At 49.2% G+C, this 16,842-nt stretch overlaps 1 protein-coding gene and 1 long non-coding RNA gene across 5 annotated transcripts; one reads left to right on the top strand and one right to left on the bottom strand.

Annotated features, from left to right (window-relative positions):
• The first annotated feature begins 309 nt into the window (after nt 1-309).
• On the top strand, nt 310-8,089 carry LOC123071312 (uncharacterized). 2 transcript variants are annotated; one of them, XR_006434228.1, is made up of 4 exons: nt 310-739; nt 832-5,944; nt 6,126-7,539; nt 7,631-8,089. It is a non-coding gene; the product is annotated as an uncharacterized lncRNA (long non-coding RNA). The 2 variants fall into 2 exon arrangements; XR_006434227.1 differs by having other exon boundaries at nt 314-739; nt 6,126-8,089.
• Nucleotides 8,090-8,410: 321 nt separating this feature from the next.
• On the bottom strand, nt 8,411-14,421 carry LOC123071310 (interactor of constitutive active ROPs 2, chloroplastic). 3 transcript variants are annotated; one of them, XM_044494842.1, is made up of 5 exons: nt 14,254-14,421; nt 13,869-14,170; nt 12,408-12,518; nt 10,875-11,046; nt 8,411-9,939 (listed from the first exon to the last, which is right to left on the bottom strand). In XM_044494842.1, exons 3-5 carry the CDS (start codon nt 12,425-12,427, stop codon nt 8,596-8,598), a joined length of 1,536 nt encoding a protein of 511 aa, XP_044350777.1. In that variant the 5' UTR covers nt 12,428-12,518; nt 13,869-14,170; nt 14,254-14,421; the 3' UTR covers nt 8,411-8,595. The 3 variants fall into 3 exon arrangements, with proteins under 3 accessions (XP_044350777.1, XP_044350776.1, XP_044350775.1); XM_044494841.1 differs by lacking the exons at nt 13,869-14,170; nt 14,254-14,421 and having other exon boundaries at nt 12,408-12,838; XM_044494840.1 differs by lacking the exons at nt 12,408-12,518; nt 13,869-14,170; nt 14,254-14,421 and adding an exon at nt 11,152-12,398.
• Between the last annotated feature and the right edge of the window lie 2,421 nt (nt 14,422-16,842).

Raw genomic sequence — 16,842 nt, 5'->3', positions numbered from 1 at the left:
GCTGTTAATCTGGTGGGACCGAGTTATTACGATGCAGATCGATCTACCGAATCCACGGCAAAAAAACTTTTACACAGTCCACAACAAAAAAAATTGTCAGAAGGCCAAGAACCCTTTCTATATCAATATATCTACACCTACACGTCTCAGGTCCTAATTTTATTCCATCTATACTCCCCCACCATCCCTTCCTATTTTATCTCTCTCTGCCTCTTTCCTCCGTAGAAAATATTCAATGATACCTTCGCCTCTCCAATCTCTTCCATGTGAAAACAAAGCCATCCTTACACCGCCCCTTCTTCTCTATTCTTACCCCCTCCACCCATGGAAACTATTCAACCCCCTATGGGAAATAAAGCAATTGTATAATTGATTTGCCCATGGATGTTGGATTGGATCATGGAAGCTGAGATTGATCTATTGATCTGCCATCGACTGGACCATGGAAACAGTTGAGATTCAAAGGCTGGAGGAGAAGATAGATTCAATCATGGTAGTTTGAATCTATGTGATCTCTATATCAGATCGGACTGGCAATTATGGCATAAATAGAGGTCAAACGCTGGAGAAGAAGATGACCAGGGAGAAGATAAGTTGGATCGTGTTAGTTTGTATGTGTGTGATTTAGCTTGATTACTTCCGAGCTGAGCAGCATAGGGAGGAGATGAAAATATATGGCAGGATACTCTCACGTACAGAAGCTAGAAGGCCGTTGGATCAATTCTGCAAGAAGACACAGGTATACGATGCTAATCCCTTCAATCCGTTACGCAAAACACACGAGTACATGAGATTCTATTTATATGCCACATATTTGTGATGCGCTAGCAGGCTATTGGATCGACTCTGCCGGAAGGCGTGGGTATATATGATGATAATCCCTTTGATCCATTCCAAAAAATACAGGTACACAAAGATCCATTTTTTTGCCACACTATATTAGTATCGGCTTGCATATTCTATAGAGTTGCCACAATGAGCAGTTTTGAGGTGCTGGCTCATGGTGTCCAATCTTAGACACTATGAAGTCTCAGGTGCATGCCATCTATTCCCTCAGGGATCGGAAAGGAAGTCTGAGTTGAAAATACGTATAAAGATCCATACATGGAGGTCTTCGAAGACTCAAAAGCAGACAACGATTATGGCTGGCAGAAGATTAGACTGACAAGCCAACTTGAGTTCCCCAAAGTCCCATAGGGTGTTGTATAGCGTCGGACGTATTGCAGATGCTAAAGAGTTGCGATGATGAGTGGTACCCGATGCAGGCCCATGGCACCCAATCTCAGAGGCCGTGAATGGCATCTATTCCCTCTGGCGATGGACATGAAGTCTCAATAGAATACCAAGATCCCAGGGCGGCCCGGGTGGCGGCGCCCCCTCCCCCGGCAACCCATCCTCCCTCTCTTTCCCCCCTCCCCGCCGCCGCCAATAGCCCCCGCCGGGCGAAGCCCGCGCGGATCTGGCGGCGGCGGGCTGCCATTTCCCGTGTGGCGCGTTCACGGGCTGGGGGAGCCCCGTGTGGCGGCGACCGGCGTGGCGTGACTCCGGCGCGCAGCGGTTCATCCGGTGGAGGCTGGGGACGGTGGTGTGGAGGCGCTCGCTGCTCTCTCCCGGTGGCCTGCTCCGAATCGACGGCGTCCCCCTGTCGGTGGGCGTCGGGGTGAGGCTGAGGGTCGACGAGATGCGATCCGGCGAAGGTGTTCTCTGTGAGGCGCGCGTGGTGGTGCTCGCCCTCCCCCTCTCTGCGTGATCTGCAGGCGCTCGGCGTGCCTGCCGGCACGTTCCTGGTGGGGGCGGCGTGGGCAGGCTGGATCCGGCTGGATTTGGCCTGCGGTGGACCGGATCTGGTCATGTGTGGCGGCGGGCTGCAGTGGACCTTGCTCTGCGGTGGTGCATGAAGCAGAGTATCGCGGTGTACCGGTGCTCCTCGAAGGTGGTCTGCTCACTTGGGTGAAAGCCTCTGCTCCGACCGGAGCCGGCGATGGCGGCGCCCGCGGGTGTCGCTTACCTCCTTGGAGGCGTCGCTGTCAAGGTGACTTTCCCTTCGAAGCTCCAGGGGAAACCCTTGTTCCTGGTTCTTCCGAAACGGGCGATGGCGGCGCATTTTTGTGTCGCAATCCTTCTTAAAGGCATCGTTTTGGTGGATTTGTGTGGTCGCTGCTTTCTGCGGGTCGGATGGTGGTGGTGGTGCGACTGGCTGGGGTCGACGGTGGTGTGGTCGGTGTCGGTGAGGAGGTGCTGCTTTGCTCATGTCTTCTAGGCTTGACCATTCATTGGAGTGGTTTGATTCTTCCATCAGAAGCCGGGTTAGCGGGGTGGGATCCTCTCTGGACCACCTCGTTCCTGTACGACACCTCTCCCCTCTACGGGGTGTTGTTGGGTGGCGACCAGACGACCAACGTTCAAGGCTCTCCTTGATTGGTCAGATGAAGATGGAAGTTGAGACCTCAGGGGAAACCCCTAGCACAGGTCCTCCTGGTGCGGATGATGGCGGCGCAACCGACGTCGCGGCCCTTGTTGAAGGCATCATCTCGGGGTCTGCTTGGTTGACGTGTGGGTGCTGCTGCAGGGATGTTGGTGGTGGTGGTGCGACCGGATGGGTCGACGATGGTATGTGGTCGTCTGTGGTGGTGTTTGTCAGTGTCGCCCCTGTTGCTGTGCATGCTCAAGACCTCCATGGCTGCCATTGTGGTGCGGCGAGCTTCGTGCTCTTGGCGTTGTCCCGGTTCATCTTTGCTCAATGATGCCACAAGTTTCCTCCCCAACTTGCTAATCGTTTCCGATTCTTCATGGCGGAGTTCCCCGTCAAGGTTCGTGCTAGTCACTCGTTGATGTGGATGCTCCTCTGTTGCGCAGTGGTGCTCGGTACGCACGCCAGTTTGGTGCGTTAGGCCGCTTGTCAAGTCTTGGTATTGTGACCCCTCGATGACTCCCCTCATCAACTTGTGCCTCTTGTGGTGATGTTCTTCGGGTTGCTAGCTAGGCGTGCCCTGTCTTGGGCGTCTTTTGTTTTGGTTTCTCTTCTTTTACCCTCTCTTGTTCGGTTTTCGGCCCGGTTTTCCTCATAAATAGGGTCTAATTGTCTTGGTTTTCGATCCAATTTTCCTTATAAACCGGATCAATATCTTGGCTTTAAGGCCACTTTGAAATATATTCAGGTGGGGAGCCTTTCCCCCCCGGTGACCATTTCAAAAAAAAAATAGAATACCAAGATGAAGAGTCATACAGGGAAGTTTCCAATGAATCAGAAGCAGTCAACGATCATGGCTATAGTAGATTGGGACGACAAGATTGATCAAAAAAAGCTTTTTTATTTGTTTCGGCTAACTAACTATATATGTATAGGATTTTACCAATAATTATGCAATTAGATTTATGTTTACTGAATCAGCTACTAGGAGGTTGCTTTATTTCTGTAAAAAATAGAGATGCCTTTTCCTGATATGAATGTGTCTCTATCAGCTTTACTAGATATACTCGAAATCGACAAAGCCGCCATCCTGTGATTTTTCGTAGCAGATTTTAATATCTACAAGTTCATCATGACTGGAAGTTTCTTATATCATGATTTGCATTAGGTTGAATTTGTAAATCTAGAGGTTCATCAGGATCAGGGCACTTCCCTAGGCACATTGTAGCTTCGATCAGGGAAGTACATTAAAACCAAGATGCCTTCCGCAGCCTCAGCTACAGTGCGAAGACATGTTTCTTTGGGTGCATCGCACTTCTGATGTAAAAAACTCTTGCTTTGCGACCTGTTCATTGTTTTTACTTCTAGCATACATTTTCCTTCCAACCAGTTTTTTTCATGTACAATGACTCCTCGACTAACGAACTCACATTGTGGCAATTTTTCGATGGTGATATTGCGTGGCTAATGCTTCTGATTGAACCGCTATATACCTTCCTCTTCGCTCTGATAGACGGGACTTTATGCACAGCAAATGCACTATTATCTTGCCCCTAATACTGTAATTACATACTATATTTTCTAGCGAATAAGAATGTCATATTATTTCAGTTATATCATCTAATTACTTTTTCTATGAACACTCCAGTAATTTGTTATCTCAGTGGGCACACTTTATAGTTCTTGGCCATGTTAATAATTCCGTGCATTGTTTAATTCGCCTACATTCATACATTATTGTTTCGGATGCCAAAGTGGAATTCAGGTTAGTATTTTTTATCATCCTATTTAGTCAAATTTTGGTCAGGTATTCTATCATGCAACTATACATATTACTAGGTACAAACTGTTGCTCTTTTGCAAGCTCTCTCAACTGCTCAAAATTGGGGATAGTTGGTCAACTAGTATTTTATTTGCCAATTTACCATTTTGTTTTTGTTCAAAATACGTTGGAGTGCTACTTTGATTGGATGGGAATCAAAGCGCACAAGGAGCCTACACAATTAGGATAATTCCTATGCAATGCGAATTAATTATGAGAACTAATGGAACTAATGAGGTGGTAATGACTAAAGTTTGTGATGGTGCAATGTGTTAGATGGAGTTTCAAGCACACAAACAACTGCAAGTGTCTCCTAGGATGTTAGAGTTGTTTCCTTCTCACTTCGCACAAATAACATCAAACATAGCTTATGTTTGATAAACTAATTAATGACATATTTTTTCTGGATAAAATCCAATTTTATTGCTTAATTGTCGCTTCCATTTTCTTTGTAATAATATGAACTCGGAACCATCTATATTGTTTAAAATGGAAAAAAAATATTACACTACCAGTACATCTTGACATGAGGTTTTCACTGTTTTCATACTAGGATATTCTGTTTGCCTATTTTAAGGCATAGGTCTCCCTGTTTTAAATTTTTGTTTCAAAAATTACAATATATCATTGTTTTAAATTGCTTTCTTGACCTCATTGGGAGTCTGGGAGATGATATCCTCGGCTGCTTAAGCCTTAGTACTTAGTGCTATAAATTATCAGATGAAATCCTTGACTGCTTTCGTCGTGAAATGAATTCCCAGTTCTACAAAAAGGTGAAAAAACAGAATGTAAATTACAAAATTCCACGGGAAAAGGGATGTACATATGTCACCTAAAGTTGTTTGAATAGTTGGATGGTTGTTGCGAGTTAAGTAATAGATATTTGTTTACGCATTCCAGCGTCAGACATGTAAGCATTTTTAATAATGCGACTTCATCAATGATTCTTCTTATGGAGTTATTTTGAAATTAATTCAAAAAATAGAATCCAATGATAAATTATTTTCTTAAAGTATCTTACAAGTTAAGAATCTCATATAAATCATGCATGCGTAGTAAATACAAGGCAACACAAATGGCAAGAATAATTATGTTATGCAAAATCTCAAAGACAAGCCCATGCGGATGCAAGGGTTGACGACTAGTACTCTCTAAAGTACTAAAACTGACGACTACATTCCTGCATATTTAGATATATAAAACTAACTACTAAAGTATTAAAACTGACGGTTCTAATCCAAACTGGAAGTATTGCCTACAGAAATTCAGAACCTTGGTAGGTGTTGATGATTCAGACCTTAGTTACTTCGGACTTCAGAATTGCATTTGTGCAGCTATTCTCTAGGAGAAGTCGTGCAATACAAACATATTAATAAGGTTCTTCTTGAATACGCAACAAACAACTACGTCAGACAAAGATCTGGAGTACCTGCTCATATCTGGTGAGCGGGTAGTCTCTTGCCCCAAACGCCCAAGCTCCTGGTGATATCCTACTCCACTCGGTTTCTTCTTCTTCCATGCCTACACAGCTCTAGCTTTTTTTTAGTTTAGCCCGTCTAAATTTCTATCATATAAAATCTTATGAAACAATGTGCTACTATTCTTATTATTGAACTATGTCAATCTGTTTTTTTTTAAGTGGGGGAGTGATGAATCGAACAAGGAGGAAGGCCGACGTGTTTGTTCTTCAACCATTTCCCACTGAAACCCTGGTTAGGATTGTCCCCTGTTAAATATGTGGTTGTACGTTGTACCTACTACTAAATTAGTCATGCACACATGTTCAATTTTTGACTTTTTCTTGCCTCTAAAACCCAAGTTAGGATTGTCCCTTGTTAAATGTGTGCTTGTACCTACTGCTAAATTAATCATGCACTTCCATTTTGGTTGCAGAAAATTGGGGGGAATCATGGCTGGAGCATATGTGAACTTGGCCTCCGGTCATTGAGTCAGGTTTCTAGTTTTGCTTGGGAGAGTAGCATGTGCTTCCCATTTGTTTAATTAAATAATTGGTATCTAATTCATGTGAACCAGATCGTGCTTGGGAGAGTAGCATGTGTTTGATTTAGTTACATACATAGACCTTTTGAACATTTGGCTTGGCTGTTTGGATCTGCTTTTATGCAGGGAGACTGTATTCCAACCATAAAACTGATACAACGGCCACACTAATATGACCGCTGTACTTTCAAATCGACCATCTGATTATTCAGGAGATATGTATCAAAGGACCTCTATGTTCCCTATCATGTGTATTTAACAAGTAAATATTCAGCTATTCTCGATTTATCTTGCTAATGACCATTTGTACCTTTTCATTTATTTTTGCTTATCCATTTGTTTTGTATAATATATGCATGTTGTAGAATAATGATGAGCTGAAAATTGACACCATTCACAGAGCTAGACGAAGCTTATGAATGTAGCATGGGAACACATAGTTGACTTAAATTAATATTGTGCTTGCTTATATGAACCATTTATTCACAAGGATTATCTTGTGGTGTGTAGGCAGTGCGACTGTATGTTACAAGGTTGTATCATTTGTACAACACACATAATGATATAAGCTCGTGGTGTTAGTACTAGACATTCTTTTGTTATTTTTACTTAATTCCTTGGGTATACTATACTGCATTTTGTCTCCTAATAAATGTCAAGAAAGAAAAACCTTGCTTGGATTATCGTATGGGTTGTAAGAAAAATATGTGAATGCATTAGGAACTGTATACATATAGGTATGATGCAACTCTTTTGAATCTAGAGATTGTATGACACATGCCTCATATTTGTATGGGACTGTACACCTGATCTCCTAAAAGTATTATGTACTGCAGAGATTTTTATTTCTTTTCAGTTTGCCTTGGTTGTTATTTATGCCTATAGCTTCATGTAGAATGTATGGGATTGTATTTCAGGCACCTTTTTCAATTGTTAGTTGAGGTGCTTCTGATTTTCTGAATGAATACATAGGTAGTCTTGAAGATGCTCTGTTCTTATTTTTCAAATCTTTACTTTGCTTATTGTCCTTATTCTGGTTCTCCTTGGCATCTTTCTATCAGTGGAGGGCCTTGTTTTCAAATAGCAGGGATGGAGGGACAAAAAAGATGTCTAGCTTGCATGTGTGCTGTAACATTAATCAGTGCATTGGGCCCAACGTTTTCTATCATTTGAACCTTGATGATTTATCTCATTTGAACATAATCTAACCCCTCTAATTTTTGTCAGTACATGATTGTACACCTCCTATTCCCGCTTAATTGTGTGTTCATTTTGTTAATCAAGAAGCATCTGATTTTATGGCTGGGTACGTTGAAAATATATAAAACCTTTCTTCTTTTGGATAATTTGTTTCCTTTTGACCAATCTTTGTTACTTGCGTACACATCTGTGCATAGCGTGCTGCTCCAGCGCGACTGCTTCGTGTGCTGCCTCGAGTCGCGCCGCCACTATGCCTGCGCCAAGACGGAGGCCGCTGCCACTCTCGACGCCCTTTGCTGCGCGCTCTCGCCGGCGGCGTTCACAAAGCCTTGTCGCGGCGCTGCAAGTGTTGCCCCCCCTCCTCCCCAAGGGCAAGGTGAAGGAAGGTGCCTGTGTGGTTTTTTTGCACCTTGCAGCGAGGATTGTTGTATCCAACCTGCGCAAAAATGCCAAGAAGTCCTTCTCGGAGACATAAGCCACGGCGCATGTTTCTGCCATGATTTTCTTCGGTTGGATTTCGTAGATTTAAGTGTTGAAAAATTATGGACTGTGGATACAGGATTAAGGACATGTACCCGCACTACAACGAGAGATCTGGACTGCTTCTTTGTGGCTTTCAAACTTGAAATGTTTGTTTGGAAGTTGGTTTAGTTTTTTGTTGTGGATTCACAGCTTCTCACATGTACCATCCTCTTAGACCTTTAGATTTCTAAACAAACTAAATGAAGATATGGTGGTTCGGTCTCAATAGTACAACTTAAAGCCTTCCATGCTTCATATTTTCTCTGAAATTTGCTCTTGAAGAATCATGTATCTATGTTAAATCCGGTGAGAAAAGACGGCTTCCAAACAGAGGATGCGGGAGTGTTGGCCACATTTGGTTTTCAACTTGGATGTCTAAATATTCTCACAATACTTGGCTCCCTCTCACCCTTTGTGTCATTGGCGCAACTAGTCATCTAGTTACGATCAAAGGATGAACTGATTCAATTCATCATATACCGCGTATGATACATCTATGAGCACGTTCAGTACAATCACTCCTATGTTTTTACAGCACGAGAACCGGCAAAACAATTTTACAAGCGAGAAAAAATGAACAACTCGGTCCCTACGATCGAGCCACGCCACTACTTGACATCAGTTGATCGGGCGATCAGCCTCATTTCTTCCACATTCCGCTGATCCTCCGGAGCACGTTGCCGTTCTTCCTGGCTGCCGCCGCGTCGTCGTCGAGCTCGTCGTACAGGCCCGCGTACTTGCCGCCGTCCAGCGACTCGCCGCGGTCCAAGATCTTCCCGTTGCCGCCCTTGCCCACAGTGAGCAACGCCATGGCGGTCTCGGCGGCCTTCCGCCACTGCTCGGCCTGCACCCGCAGACGCCTCAGCTCGGCCTCCGTCTCCCCCTTCTTCGCCGCCTCCGCCGCGGCGTCGGCGTCCGACTTCGCGGGGACCTTTTCGGACTCGTACTGCCGCAGCTCGAGCTTCAGCTGCCCGTTCTCCTGCAGCGCGCCTTGGAGCTGCGCTTTCAGCTCGTCGGCCGTGCTGTTCGTTCTCGCGTCGTCCTGCAGCTTCTTGGTCGCGTCATGGGCGCGCCGCAGCTCGGACTCCCTGTCGAACAGGCTTGCCTTGAGGAACATGACCTCGGACTTGGCGCTCGCGAGCGCGGCGGCAAGCTTGCCATGCCGCAGGTCGGACTCGACCTTGATCTGGTCCATGAGCTCGTAAGCGCATTGCGTCTCGACGGTGCTCAGGATCTTCTCTTCCTGGAACCTGGCCTCCACGTCCTCCAACGCCGACCGCAGCTCGGCGGCCTCCGAGTCCGAGCAGTTGCAGCGCTGGCCGGAGGCAGCGGCCTTTGCCGACGTCGTCTCCGCCACCTCCTCCTCGAGGGCCTTGAGCTTCGCGCGCGACTCCTCGAGCTCCGTGACGACGAGGCTGAAGGAATCCATCAGCTTGGAGCCGTCGGTGAGCAGCGAGTCGATGGTGGCCCGGCTCGCCTCCAGCTGCTGCTTGCACTCCTCATGCAACGCTCGCGCCTGCGCCTCTGCCTCCTCGCTCGCCGACAGCTTTGCCCTGAGCTCGTCGACGGTCGCCAGCGCCTCCGCCACCTCCTGCTTGCGGTCGGCGCGGGCCGCCGCGGCGAGCTGCACGCGGAGGCGGTGCACCTCGCCCATGGCCGCGACGAGCGCGGCCGAGTCCGCCTCGTGCTGCTTCTGCATGGCCTCCAGCTCCGACTGCCACGAGCGATCGCGCTCCTGGGACAGCCGGCGGAGCTCGAAGATGCGGGTCTGCTCGACGGAGGAGAGCTCGGCGAGCTGCGCCTGCGAGTCGCTGGCCCGCGCCGACGCCTCCGCGGCCTGCGCCCTGGCCTCCTCGGCCTCTTGCAGGGCACGCTTCCTGGAGTTCTCGGAGGAATGGAGCTGCTCCTTGGCCTTCTTGAGGTCGTCCTGCAGCTGCGAGAGCTGGGACTCCAGCTCCGACAGCTTCATCGGCGACCTCCTTTTCTGGTGTTATCAAATTCAGCAAAAAGATTAGTGGTGCGTGCCAAACTCCAATCAACAAACTCATCGTGGTTTCACTTTCAACAATGGCATGATTAGCGAGGGATTAGTGGTGGAAAGTTCTGGCATTGGGATTTTAGACGATTGTCTTGCTATGCATTACTGCCCCTGCCAACTTTCACCACTTTCGGCTCAAAAGAAAATACTTTCATCACTTTGCATCATCACATTGTAAGACTTCTGTTGGCAGTAAAGAATCGAAGCACGGATTTGTAAAAATTGGCGCGAACATTAGCTCAAAAAAGGATCATTTGACCAAGTAAGAACGGAGTATTTTGTGTGCTCTACAGGTACTTAATTAGCTTGGCTTAACCTTCTTGTTTTTTCTGAAGACATGACCAGTACAGAGAATAACTACCGATGTCAAGTATAGTGTCCCTCTCTGTCTGAAACTTTTATCTAGAGTTGGCCTCCGTGTTGTGGTAAATCAACCCATCCTGCACTTACTCGAATGATCCCACAGTGCACATGATTACTAGGACAACTGTTAGTAATATTAATGGCGCTTAATTTGAACACTTCATTTTAGCTACCGGATAGAGGTAGCTGTCTGTTTCAGAGTACTCGGAGTAATTGACAGTCTGCTACCTCAAGAGCGAGACAGACCAATAGCCAACTACAGCTAATCGAGACAGTATCAACATGGACAGATACAGGTATTGCCAAATCCCGGCAAAATGAGAGAAATCATCGGTGGCATTCAAGAACATGTAGCGACCATCTCTTAAATGCTTGTAACGAACTCTCAACAGCCTCTCAAAAATCTCTTTCTTTCTTAAGATTAAAACAAGCCGGGCAAGATTTCCTTTCATTCATACACATGAACATACTTAGCCGAATGAAACGATGCGAACCGAATTGAGAGCAGAGATTCGTACCTCTCTTTCAGCGCTCATGGTGGTGCGGCGCTCCACCTTGGGGCTCCGGCCGGTGGGCGACTTGGTCGCCGCCGCGTCGACGCCGGAGTCCAGGCCGGCCAGCCTCGTCGGCCGGCCCGTCTTGTTTGCTCCGAGGGGAGACCCACGGGTAGGGTGCTCCACGGAGCCATTCCTTCATGCCAAGAACACAAAGTACAGTCGGTCAGAAACCTCAACCAAAAAGGGAAAAAATCGTAAGGTAGGGGAAGCTAGCTGAGACTGAAGTCAAGTTCCTTGCCTCACGGCTGTACTGCTGGAATATAACCTCAGAAAATGCATCTTGCTCAAGTACAGCATGACTAGAGGAGGCGCAGGATTTCAGTGCCCCCTTTCATCCCAAATGCAGAGTCAAACCGAGAGAGAAGAACTCCAAAGTTCTTGAGGAGGAAGCAAACTAGAGAACCGCTCCGGATTAAACGGGTCAAATGCTTCAGCTCGAGCGAACTGAACCAGATGCAGAGAGGAGAAGCAGCAAGAAGCAATGGGGAAACAAAGAATCCGAGGCCGAAAGCGGCAAAGGCGACCGACAAGAAGTGAATGGGGAGCAACCGGGCGAGCGAGAGAGAGGGAGGGAGAGAGAGGCAGGCAGGAGCCGGGAAAGGGGAGGCGCATTAGCTTAATAACTTAATAATCCCCCGTGATATGCAAGCACGGGGCCGAGGCTTTACAGATGCGGGTTAGGGAGACAGGTGGACCAGCGCCGCACTGCGGCTCCTTTGGCCGCTTGGCGCCGAGCTCAAGAACCAGACAGGCGTTGCCCATGGGGCCATCTGCATTTTGCCAAAAAAATGGAGCTATCTGCAAACAGTCACGGTCACATGCGTGCAGTGCGCCCCCGATTTTGAAAATTTTGGTCGCTTCCTGGCTGGCTCCGGCAAGATAAGTGGTGGTGTGTAAGGAACTAAGGATGAAAGCGTTGTTTATAGCCGCCCAGACGACTGACTGGTTAACATGTCACGGGGCGGAATTAACGCGATTGATCATCTCTATTAAGATATATATACTCTATAATGCGACTAATATGCGCGATTGGTGCTCCTGTAGCTGCAGGCCTGAAACTGTTGAGGGCCTCTGTTTAATCCCCCTGAACAGAGAGCATATCAGCAGTGCTACATTGATGGAGCCATGGAGGGAAGTTCGAACTCAGGTTAACTCTGCTCAAAACTTTGTGAGGGAACAGAACAGTAGCCGGATGAAGGCGAGATCGAAGAGCAGCTTTGGCATCAAGGGAAAGGTAATAGTAAAACTGGTGCATGCACATTGACTGAATCCGTGTTCAGAAGATTTGAGTATGGAAGAGTAGAATCTATCTAACATCACGGAGACCGATGCATGGAAATAAACAAAGCATGGACGGAAGAATCAAATACTACCAGCAGCACATGACGCCTCAAAACGAACAATCAAACTGCTAAAAATTTCAAGCGGCACATGGATGGAACTCAGTAGAGTAGAGGACAGACGGGTTGGATGGCACGAACGAGCGGAACATACCTTGTCTTGGCTGTCTGCATGGCCGGCCGGGCTATATCTCTGTTCCAAAATTTGATTGAGAGCCACCAGCACTGCTGCACTACTGGTATGGTATGCCCACCTACAGGAAAGCTGCAAGGGGACAAGCAGAAAAGGGCGGTCAGCTCGGCTCCCTCTCTGGACCGGAGGAAGAGGGCGGGGGGGAGAGGCCAAGGGAAGGATAGCTAGACGCTAATCGCCACTTTGCTATGGCGACGGAGGGAGAGAAGAGGGCTCTTTGTAGTACCACTGTCTTCTCTCCACATGCACGAGAAAAGCAACTAAATAATGGAGGGAAGCAAGCATTGTACTACTAGCGCATCATTCCCGGCTGGGCTGGACTAGGCTAGCCGCTTGCTTCCCCGTCTAACCTGGCACTAACTAGTGTACCGCAACCACTTAGCCACCCAACAGCGACGGCCCCGTGGCTTTTTAAGTATTTCTCCGTTCATTTTTATAAGACCTTGAAGATATTTCAGACAATGTGCAAAACAACATATTTTAAGTTGTCTGAAACGACATACAAAAGTGAACGGAGGGAGTAGCACTAATCAGGAGGCATCATCCTTAAACCGGGAGGCAGAGGCATGCAGCCCGTTTCTTTAAGCTTTGCTTTGGCACGGGCGGCGATGATCACTGGCCGTCTACCATGCGTCGACCGCATGGTCCCTTGCAAGATAACGCACATTATACGCGCGCCACTACAACCACCAGACTTGAGGCCGGAGAGAGGTGCGGCCGAAGCAAGCAAGAATCCACCACCATCACCATGAGAGGCTTGCCCTTTTGTTTTGCTCACCGTCTCTTCGCCCTTACTCAAGCTCCCCACACACAAAACAAAAGCAATGCAATGGTGCACATGAACCGTACCACAATGGTGGAGAAATGGTTGGCCGAAATGGCAAGTACGTGTACATCCAGTTAGTAGCTTGGCTATTAAATACGCACCCACCTAATTTCCTTCCCATTAGCCAAAGCGCGCCAGCAAAAGGAAAGAAGAAAGGAGAAATAAGTCATGCTTTACCTCAGGATAACTAACTAACTAACTGAGTTGATGGACACATGTATTTATGAGCTGGGTCGGGCTTGGGGTGATTGGTGGCGACGAGAGACAAAAATCCCCAAAGCTAGCTTGGGAAGGAGGGATGGTCCGTAAAGCTTTACAGCTTGTATCTGCTGGATACATAAGCAAGCCTGTCGGCCGAACTAGGCTGGTAGGTGGTAGCTAGACATGGTCGCATATATGTACGAGACGAGCTGGGAGCAAATTGGAGGTCACTCCATCGTGGGATGCATGTCCCTCCCTTCCCTCTCACCTTTGGACCGATTCCAACGGAGCCCAAACGCATGATGCAACCGAGCTAGCATGGATGATGCGAGATGCTGAGGGAGGAAATGCATGGCGGAAATGTGATAGAAGCGGAGCGTCGAATCGAACCGAACCTCGCGTCGCCGGGCTGTCCTGCCTGTCCGGAACGGGAGCTCGGAATGGGCTGGGCGGTGCCTTTCTTCCTCTGCTGCTGTCGCCCGGGTCGCTCGGCCTTGTTCACGCCGTGGTCTGGGACGCCATTGCCGAAGAGGGGGCGGCAGAGGGGTAGGGGGCCATCTGCTCTGGGGAGTAGGATGTCATCATGCCCTTTTAAATAAGAGGAATGGAACGGAGACAGGTCGTGAGGATTTCAGAAGGCTGCAGGAGGACGGAACAGCAGGAGGAAGAAGGAACAATCGTTTTCCGTGCTCAGTGCCTACAGTCCCGTGGCAAAAAAATCAAATCAAATCAAATCAAATCAAATCAATGGGGATGGATGGATGAATCTTCATATCATACCCGTCGTACAGTACTTGGGCTTTGTTTTTGCAATATCTCGCGGGTTGTCAACTCCTTTTTGGTGGCGCCTGTCGCCGTTGGGGCTGGGGCTGGGGTTGGGGTTGGGCTCAACGACGCGCGATGGGGCTGTTGGTCTCTCTCGGATAGCGTTCTTCCACGCTGGGAAACTGGAGCGTCCTACACTAATTAGCTGCTTTACCAAAGCGTATAGCGCCGCGTGCACTCGCCCCTGCACCTGCACAGGCGTCAGTATTTACAGTAGCTACGATCAAAGGTGAAAAAAGGAAAACTTCTCCGGCAAAAAAAGTGGCGCGTCGTCGTGCATGTACTTGCGATTTGTGATTGGCGGATGCGTATGGAAACGAAGACAGACAGACATACCACTGGATTGGATTGGATTGCACGCTCTGACGGCCCGTGCTTCCGGACCTTTTTACTGCCAAAAGGAACGATACAGATCTACGCGCTTGTACCGTAGCAGCGCGCAGAGCAGAGGAGCCCCCATCGGTACCAAACTGTCGCAGGCCTGGGCGACACGGGGACGAGAACTGACCGGTCCAGCTCGCGTCGGTAACACGACAAGTATACCATCTATCTTGCTCTCGGGTCCGGACGCGCGCCGGAGCGGGAACATTGGCTACAGTACAAGCGATGCGCGCGCGCGCGCAGCAGCAGCGGCCGCGCCCGCCGTGGTCTTTTGGCCCCGCACAGCGCGCGCGCGCGGACGGGAGAGGCACGTGAATCCGACGGCCTCTCGCCCGCACAAAGGTCCCGTGCTCCCATCGGCACGGACCGGGTTCAGGAAATCGGAGAGCAGCGGACGCCTTTGGTTTGGCCGGCGTGGGCCGATCGGGCCCGCCCACCGCGCGCCGTCTCTCTCTCTCTCTCAAAGAGAAATCTACTTTGGTTCTTACGGCACGGCTAAAATCTGCTGCCGAATGATGGCGAGACTGTACCGGACAACCCGGATAACGGGCGTTGGGTTGCTCCGCGCAGTGGTGGCGATGTGACGCGGCATTGGTTGGATCGGGGAAGCAGCTTAATTTTGATGCGATTTAGAGGATAAGAGATGGTGATTTACTACTTGCCCAGACACCGGACTGGTGCTCGCACAGTGCGTGCTGCCGTACCTCTACACGGCAGACCCGCCCACAGTGCATATCGAGCAGCGACCAGTGGTTATCGTACGTACTTGAGCAGTTCAACTTGCTTGCCGTTGTGTCCACTGCTCCTGCTCGGTTGACAGGCACCTACGGCCGGCCGTCTCGCTCGCTCTCAGCGCACGCGCATTGAATACGCGCACCCGCCCGTGCTGCGATCGTTGGTAACCACCGGCAAAGCAAAGCATAATGGCCATCGAACGAAGCCCAAGATATGGCGTTGTGTATTATTACGTGGTACGTCCACGTCGGGGGCGAGGGTTTCGTTCGCTGCTGGTTCGTTATCGCTCGGTCGCAGGCTTCTCCTCTCCTCACGTAGCTTCCCCTGATCGAGCTCCACTAGGGCACTAGGTCTTCTTTCCTAGCTCCATGCCTTGGTAGCGGCGTGCTAACCGCTGAAGCATGATGGTTGCGGGCGGGAGCCTCTCGTGGTCGCAACAAATGGCGCGTCGTTTTCGTTGGGCCTGATCACGATCGCGCGCGTGCGGAACTGCGGCTGGATGGCCCAACTCCCCGGCGGCTCCATCCATCCGGCGCATCGGAAATCTTCTGTGTGCTTTTCGGATGGATGATATGATACGGTGTCTTGTTCAGAGGTAGAGAAACTGAAGTCCAGCTGATCGAGCGTGGGAAAAGTAGCCTATCGCTTTCTTTCTTCTGGAGAAGAAAGAAATGCCATCTCGCCTCCGGCCGCCACGGCGCTTCCCTCCGCCGCGGTCCTTCATCAGCTCCCCTCCGCCGACGACCTAGATCGTTGGTGTTAAGGGGGTCATCGAATTCACGCGTGTTGGTCGTTTTAGGCATTAGTAGTTTATAGGGTTTTGGGTAGTTTATAGGAGGAGGTAGTCCAGAAGCGGATGCAGATTGTGGTCTGCAATGACGGCATCCTCATGGTGGACTTGTGTCCTTAGGCTTCGTCGTTGCGAACTCGGGCTTCATCGTTGCGATGGCATTTGCTCCAGCGCCGGCATGTAGCTTGGGAAGTAGTCCAGGAGCGGATGGTCTGCAACGACGGCATCCTCATGGCAAACTTGTGTCGTCGGGCTTCGTCATGGAGACACCGTTTGCTCCAGCGCCGCCATGGAGCTTGGGAAGTAGTCCATGGGCGGATCGTCTGCAACAACGGCATCCTCGTGGTGGACTTGTGTCATCGGGTTTCGTCGTTGCGGATGGGAAGTAGTCTAAGAGCGGATGTAGATTGTGGTATGCAATGGCGGCATCCTCGTGGTGGATCTGTGTGTCCTCGGGCCTCGTCGTCGCGACATCGTTTTCTCCAGCGCCGACGCGGAGCTTGCGAGGTAGTCGAGGAGTGAATGCAGATTGTGGTCCACATCGGCGGCATCTAGAAGATGGTTGATCGTGTGCTGGGTTCGTGGTTTCTGGCAGGTAGTAATGTTTTTCCTCCTCTGACGTCTTAGTCGTGCGGGGG

The sequence above is a fragment of the Triticum aestivum genome, chromosome 3B (assembly GCF_018294505.1).
Source record: "Triticum aestivum cultivar Chinese Spring chromosome 3B, IWGSC CS RefSeq v2.1, whole genome shotgun sequence".
NCBI lineage: Eukaryota > Viridiplantae > Streptophyta > Magnoliopsida > Poales > Poaceae > Triticum > Triticum aestivum.
The sequence above is the reverse complement of the archived record's forward strand: the minus strand, read 5'-3'. Positions and strand labels throughout refer to the sequence as shown.

Coding starts and splice junctions, on each gene's coding strand:
- LOC123071310 (XM_044494840.1), bottom strand. CDS start 11,210: ATGCTGTACTTGAGCAAGATGCATTTTCTGAGGTTATATTCCAGCAGT. Junction 11,047..11,151: donor TCCAGCAGTACAGCCGTGAG/GCAAGGAACTTG, acceptor CTTGGCATGAAG/GAATGGCTCCGTGGAGCACC. Junction 9,940..10,874: donor CCATGAGCGCTGAAAGAGAG/GTACGAATCTCT, acceptor TGATAACACCAG/AAAAGGAGGTCGCCGATGAA.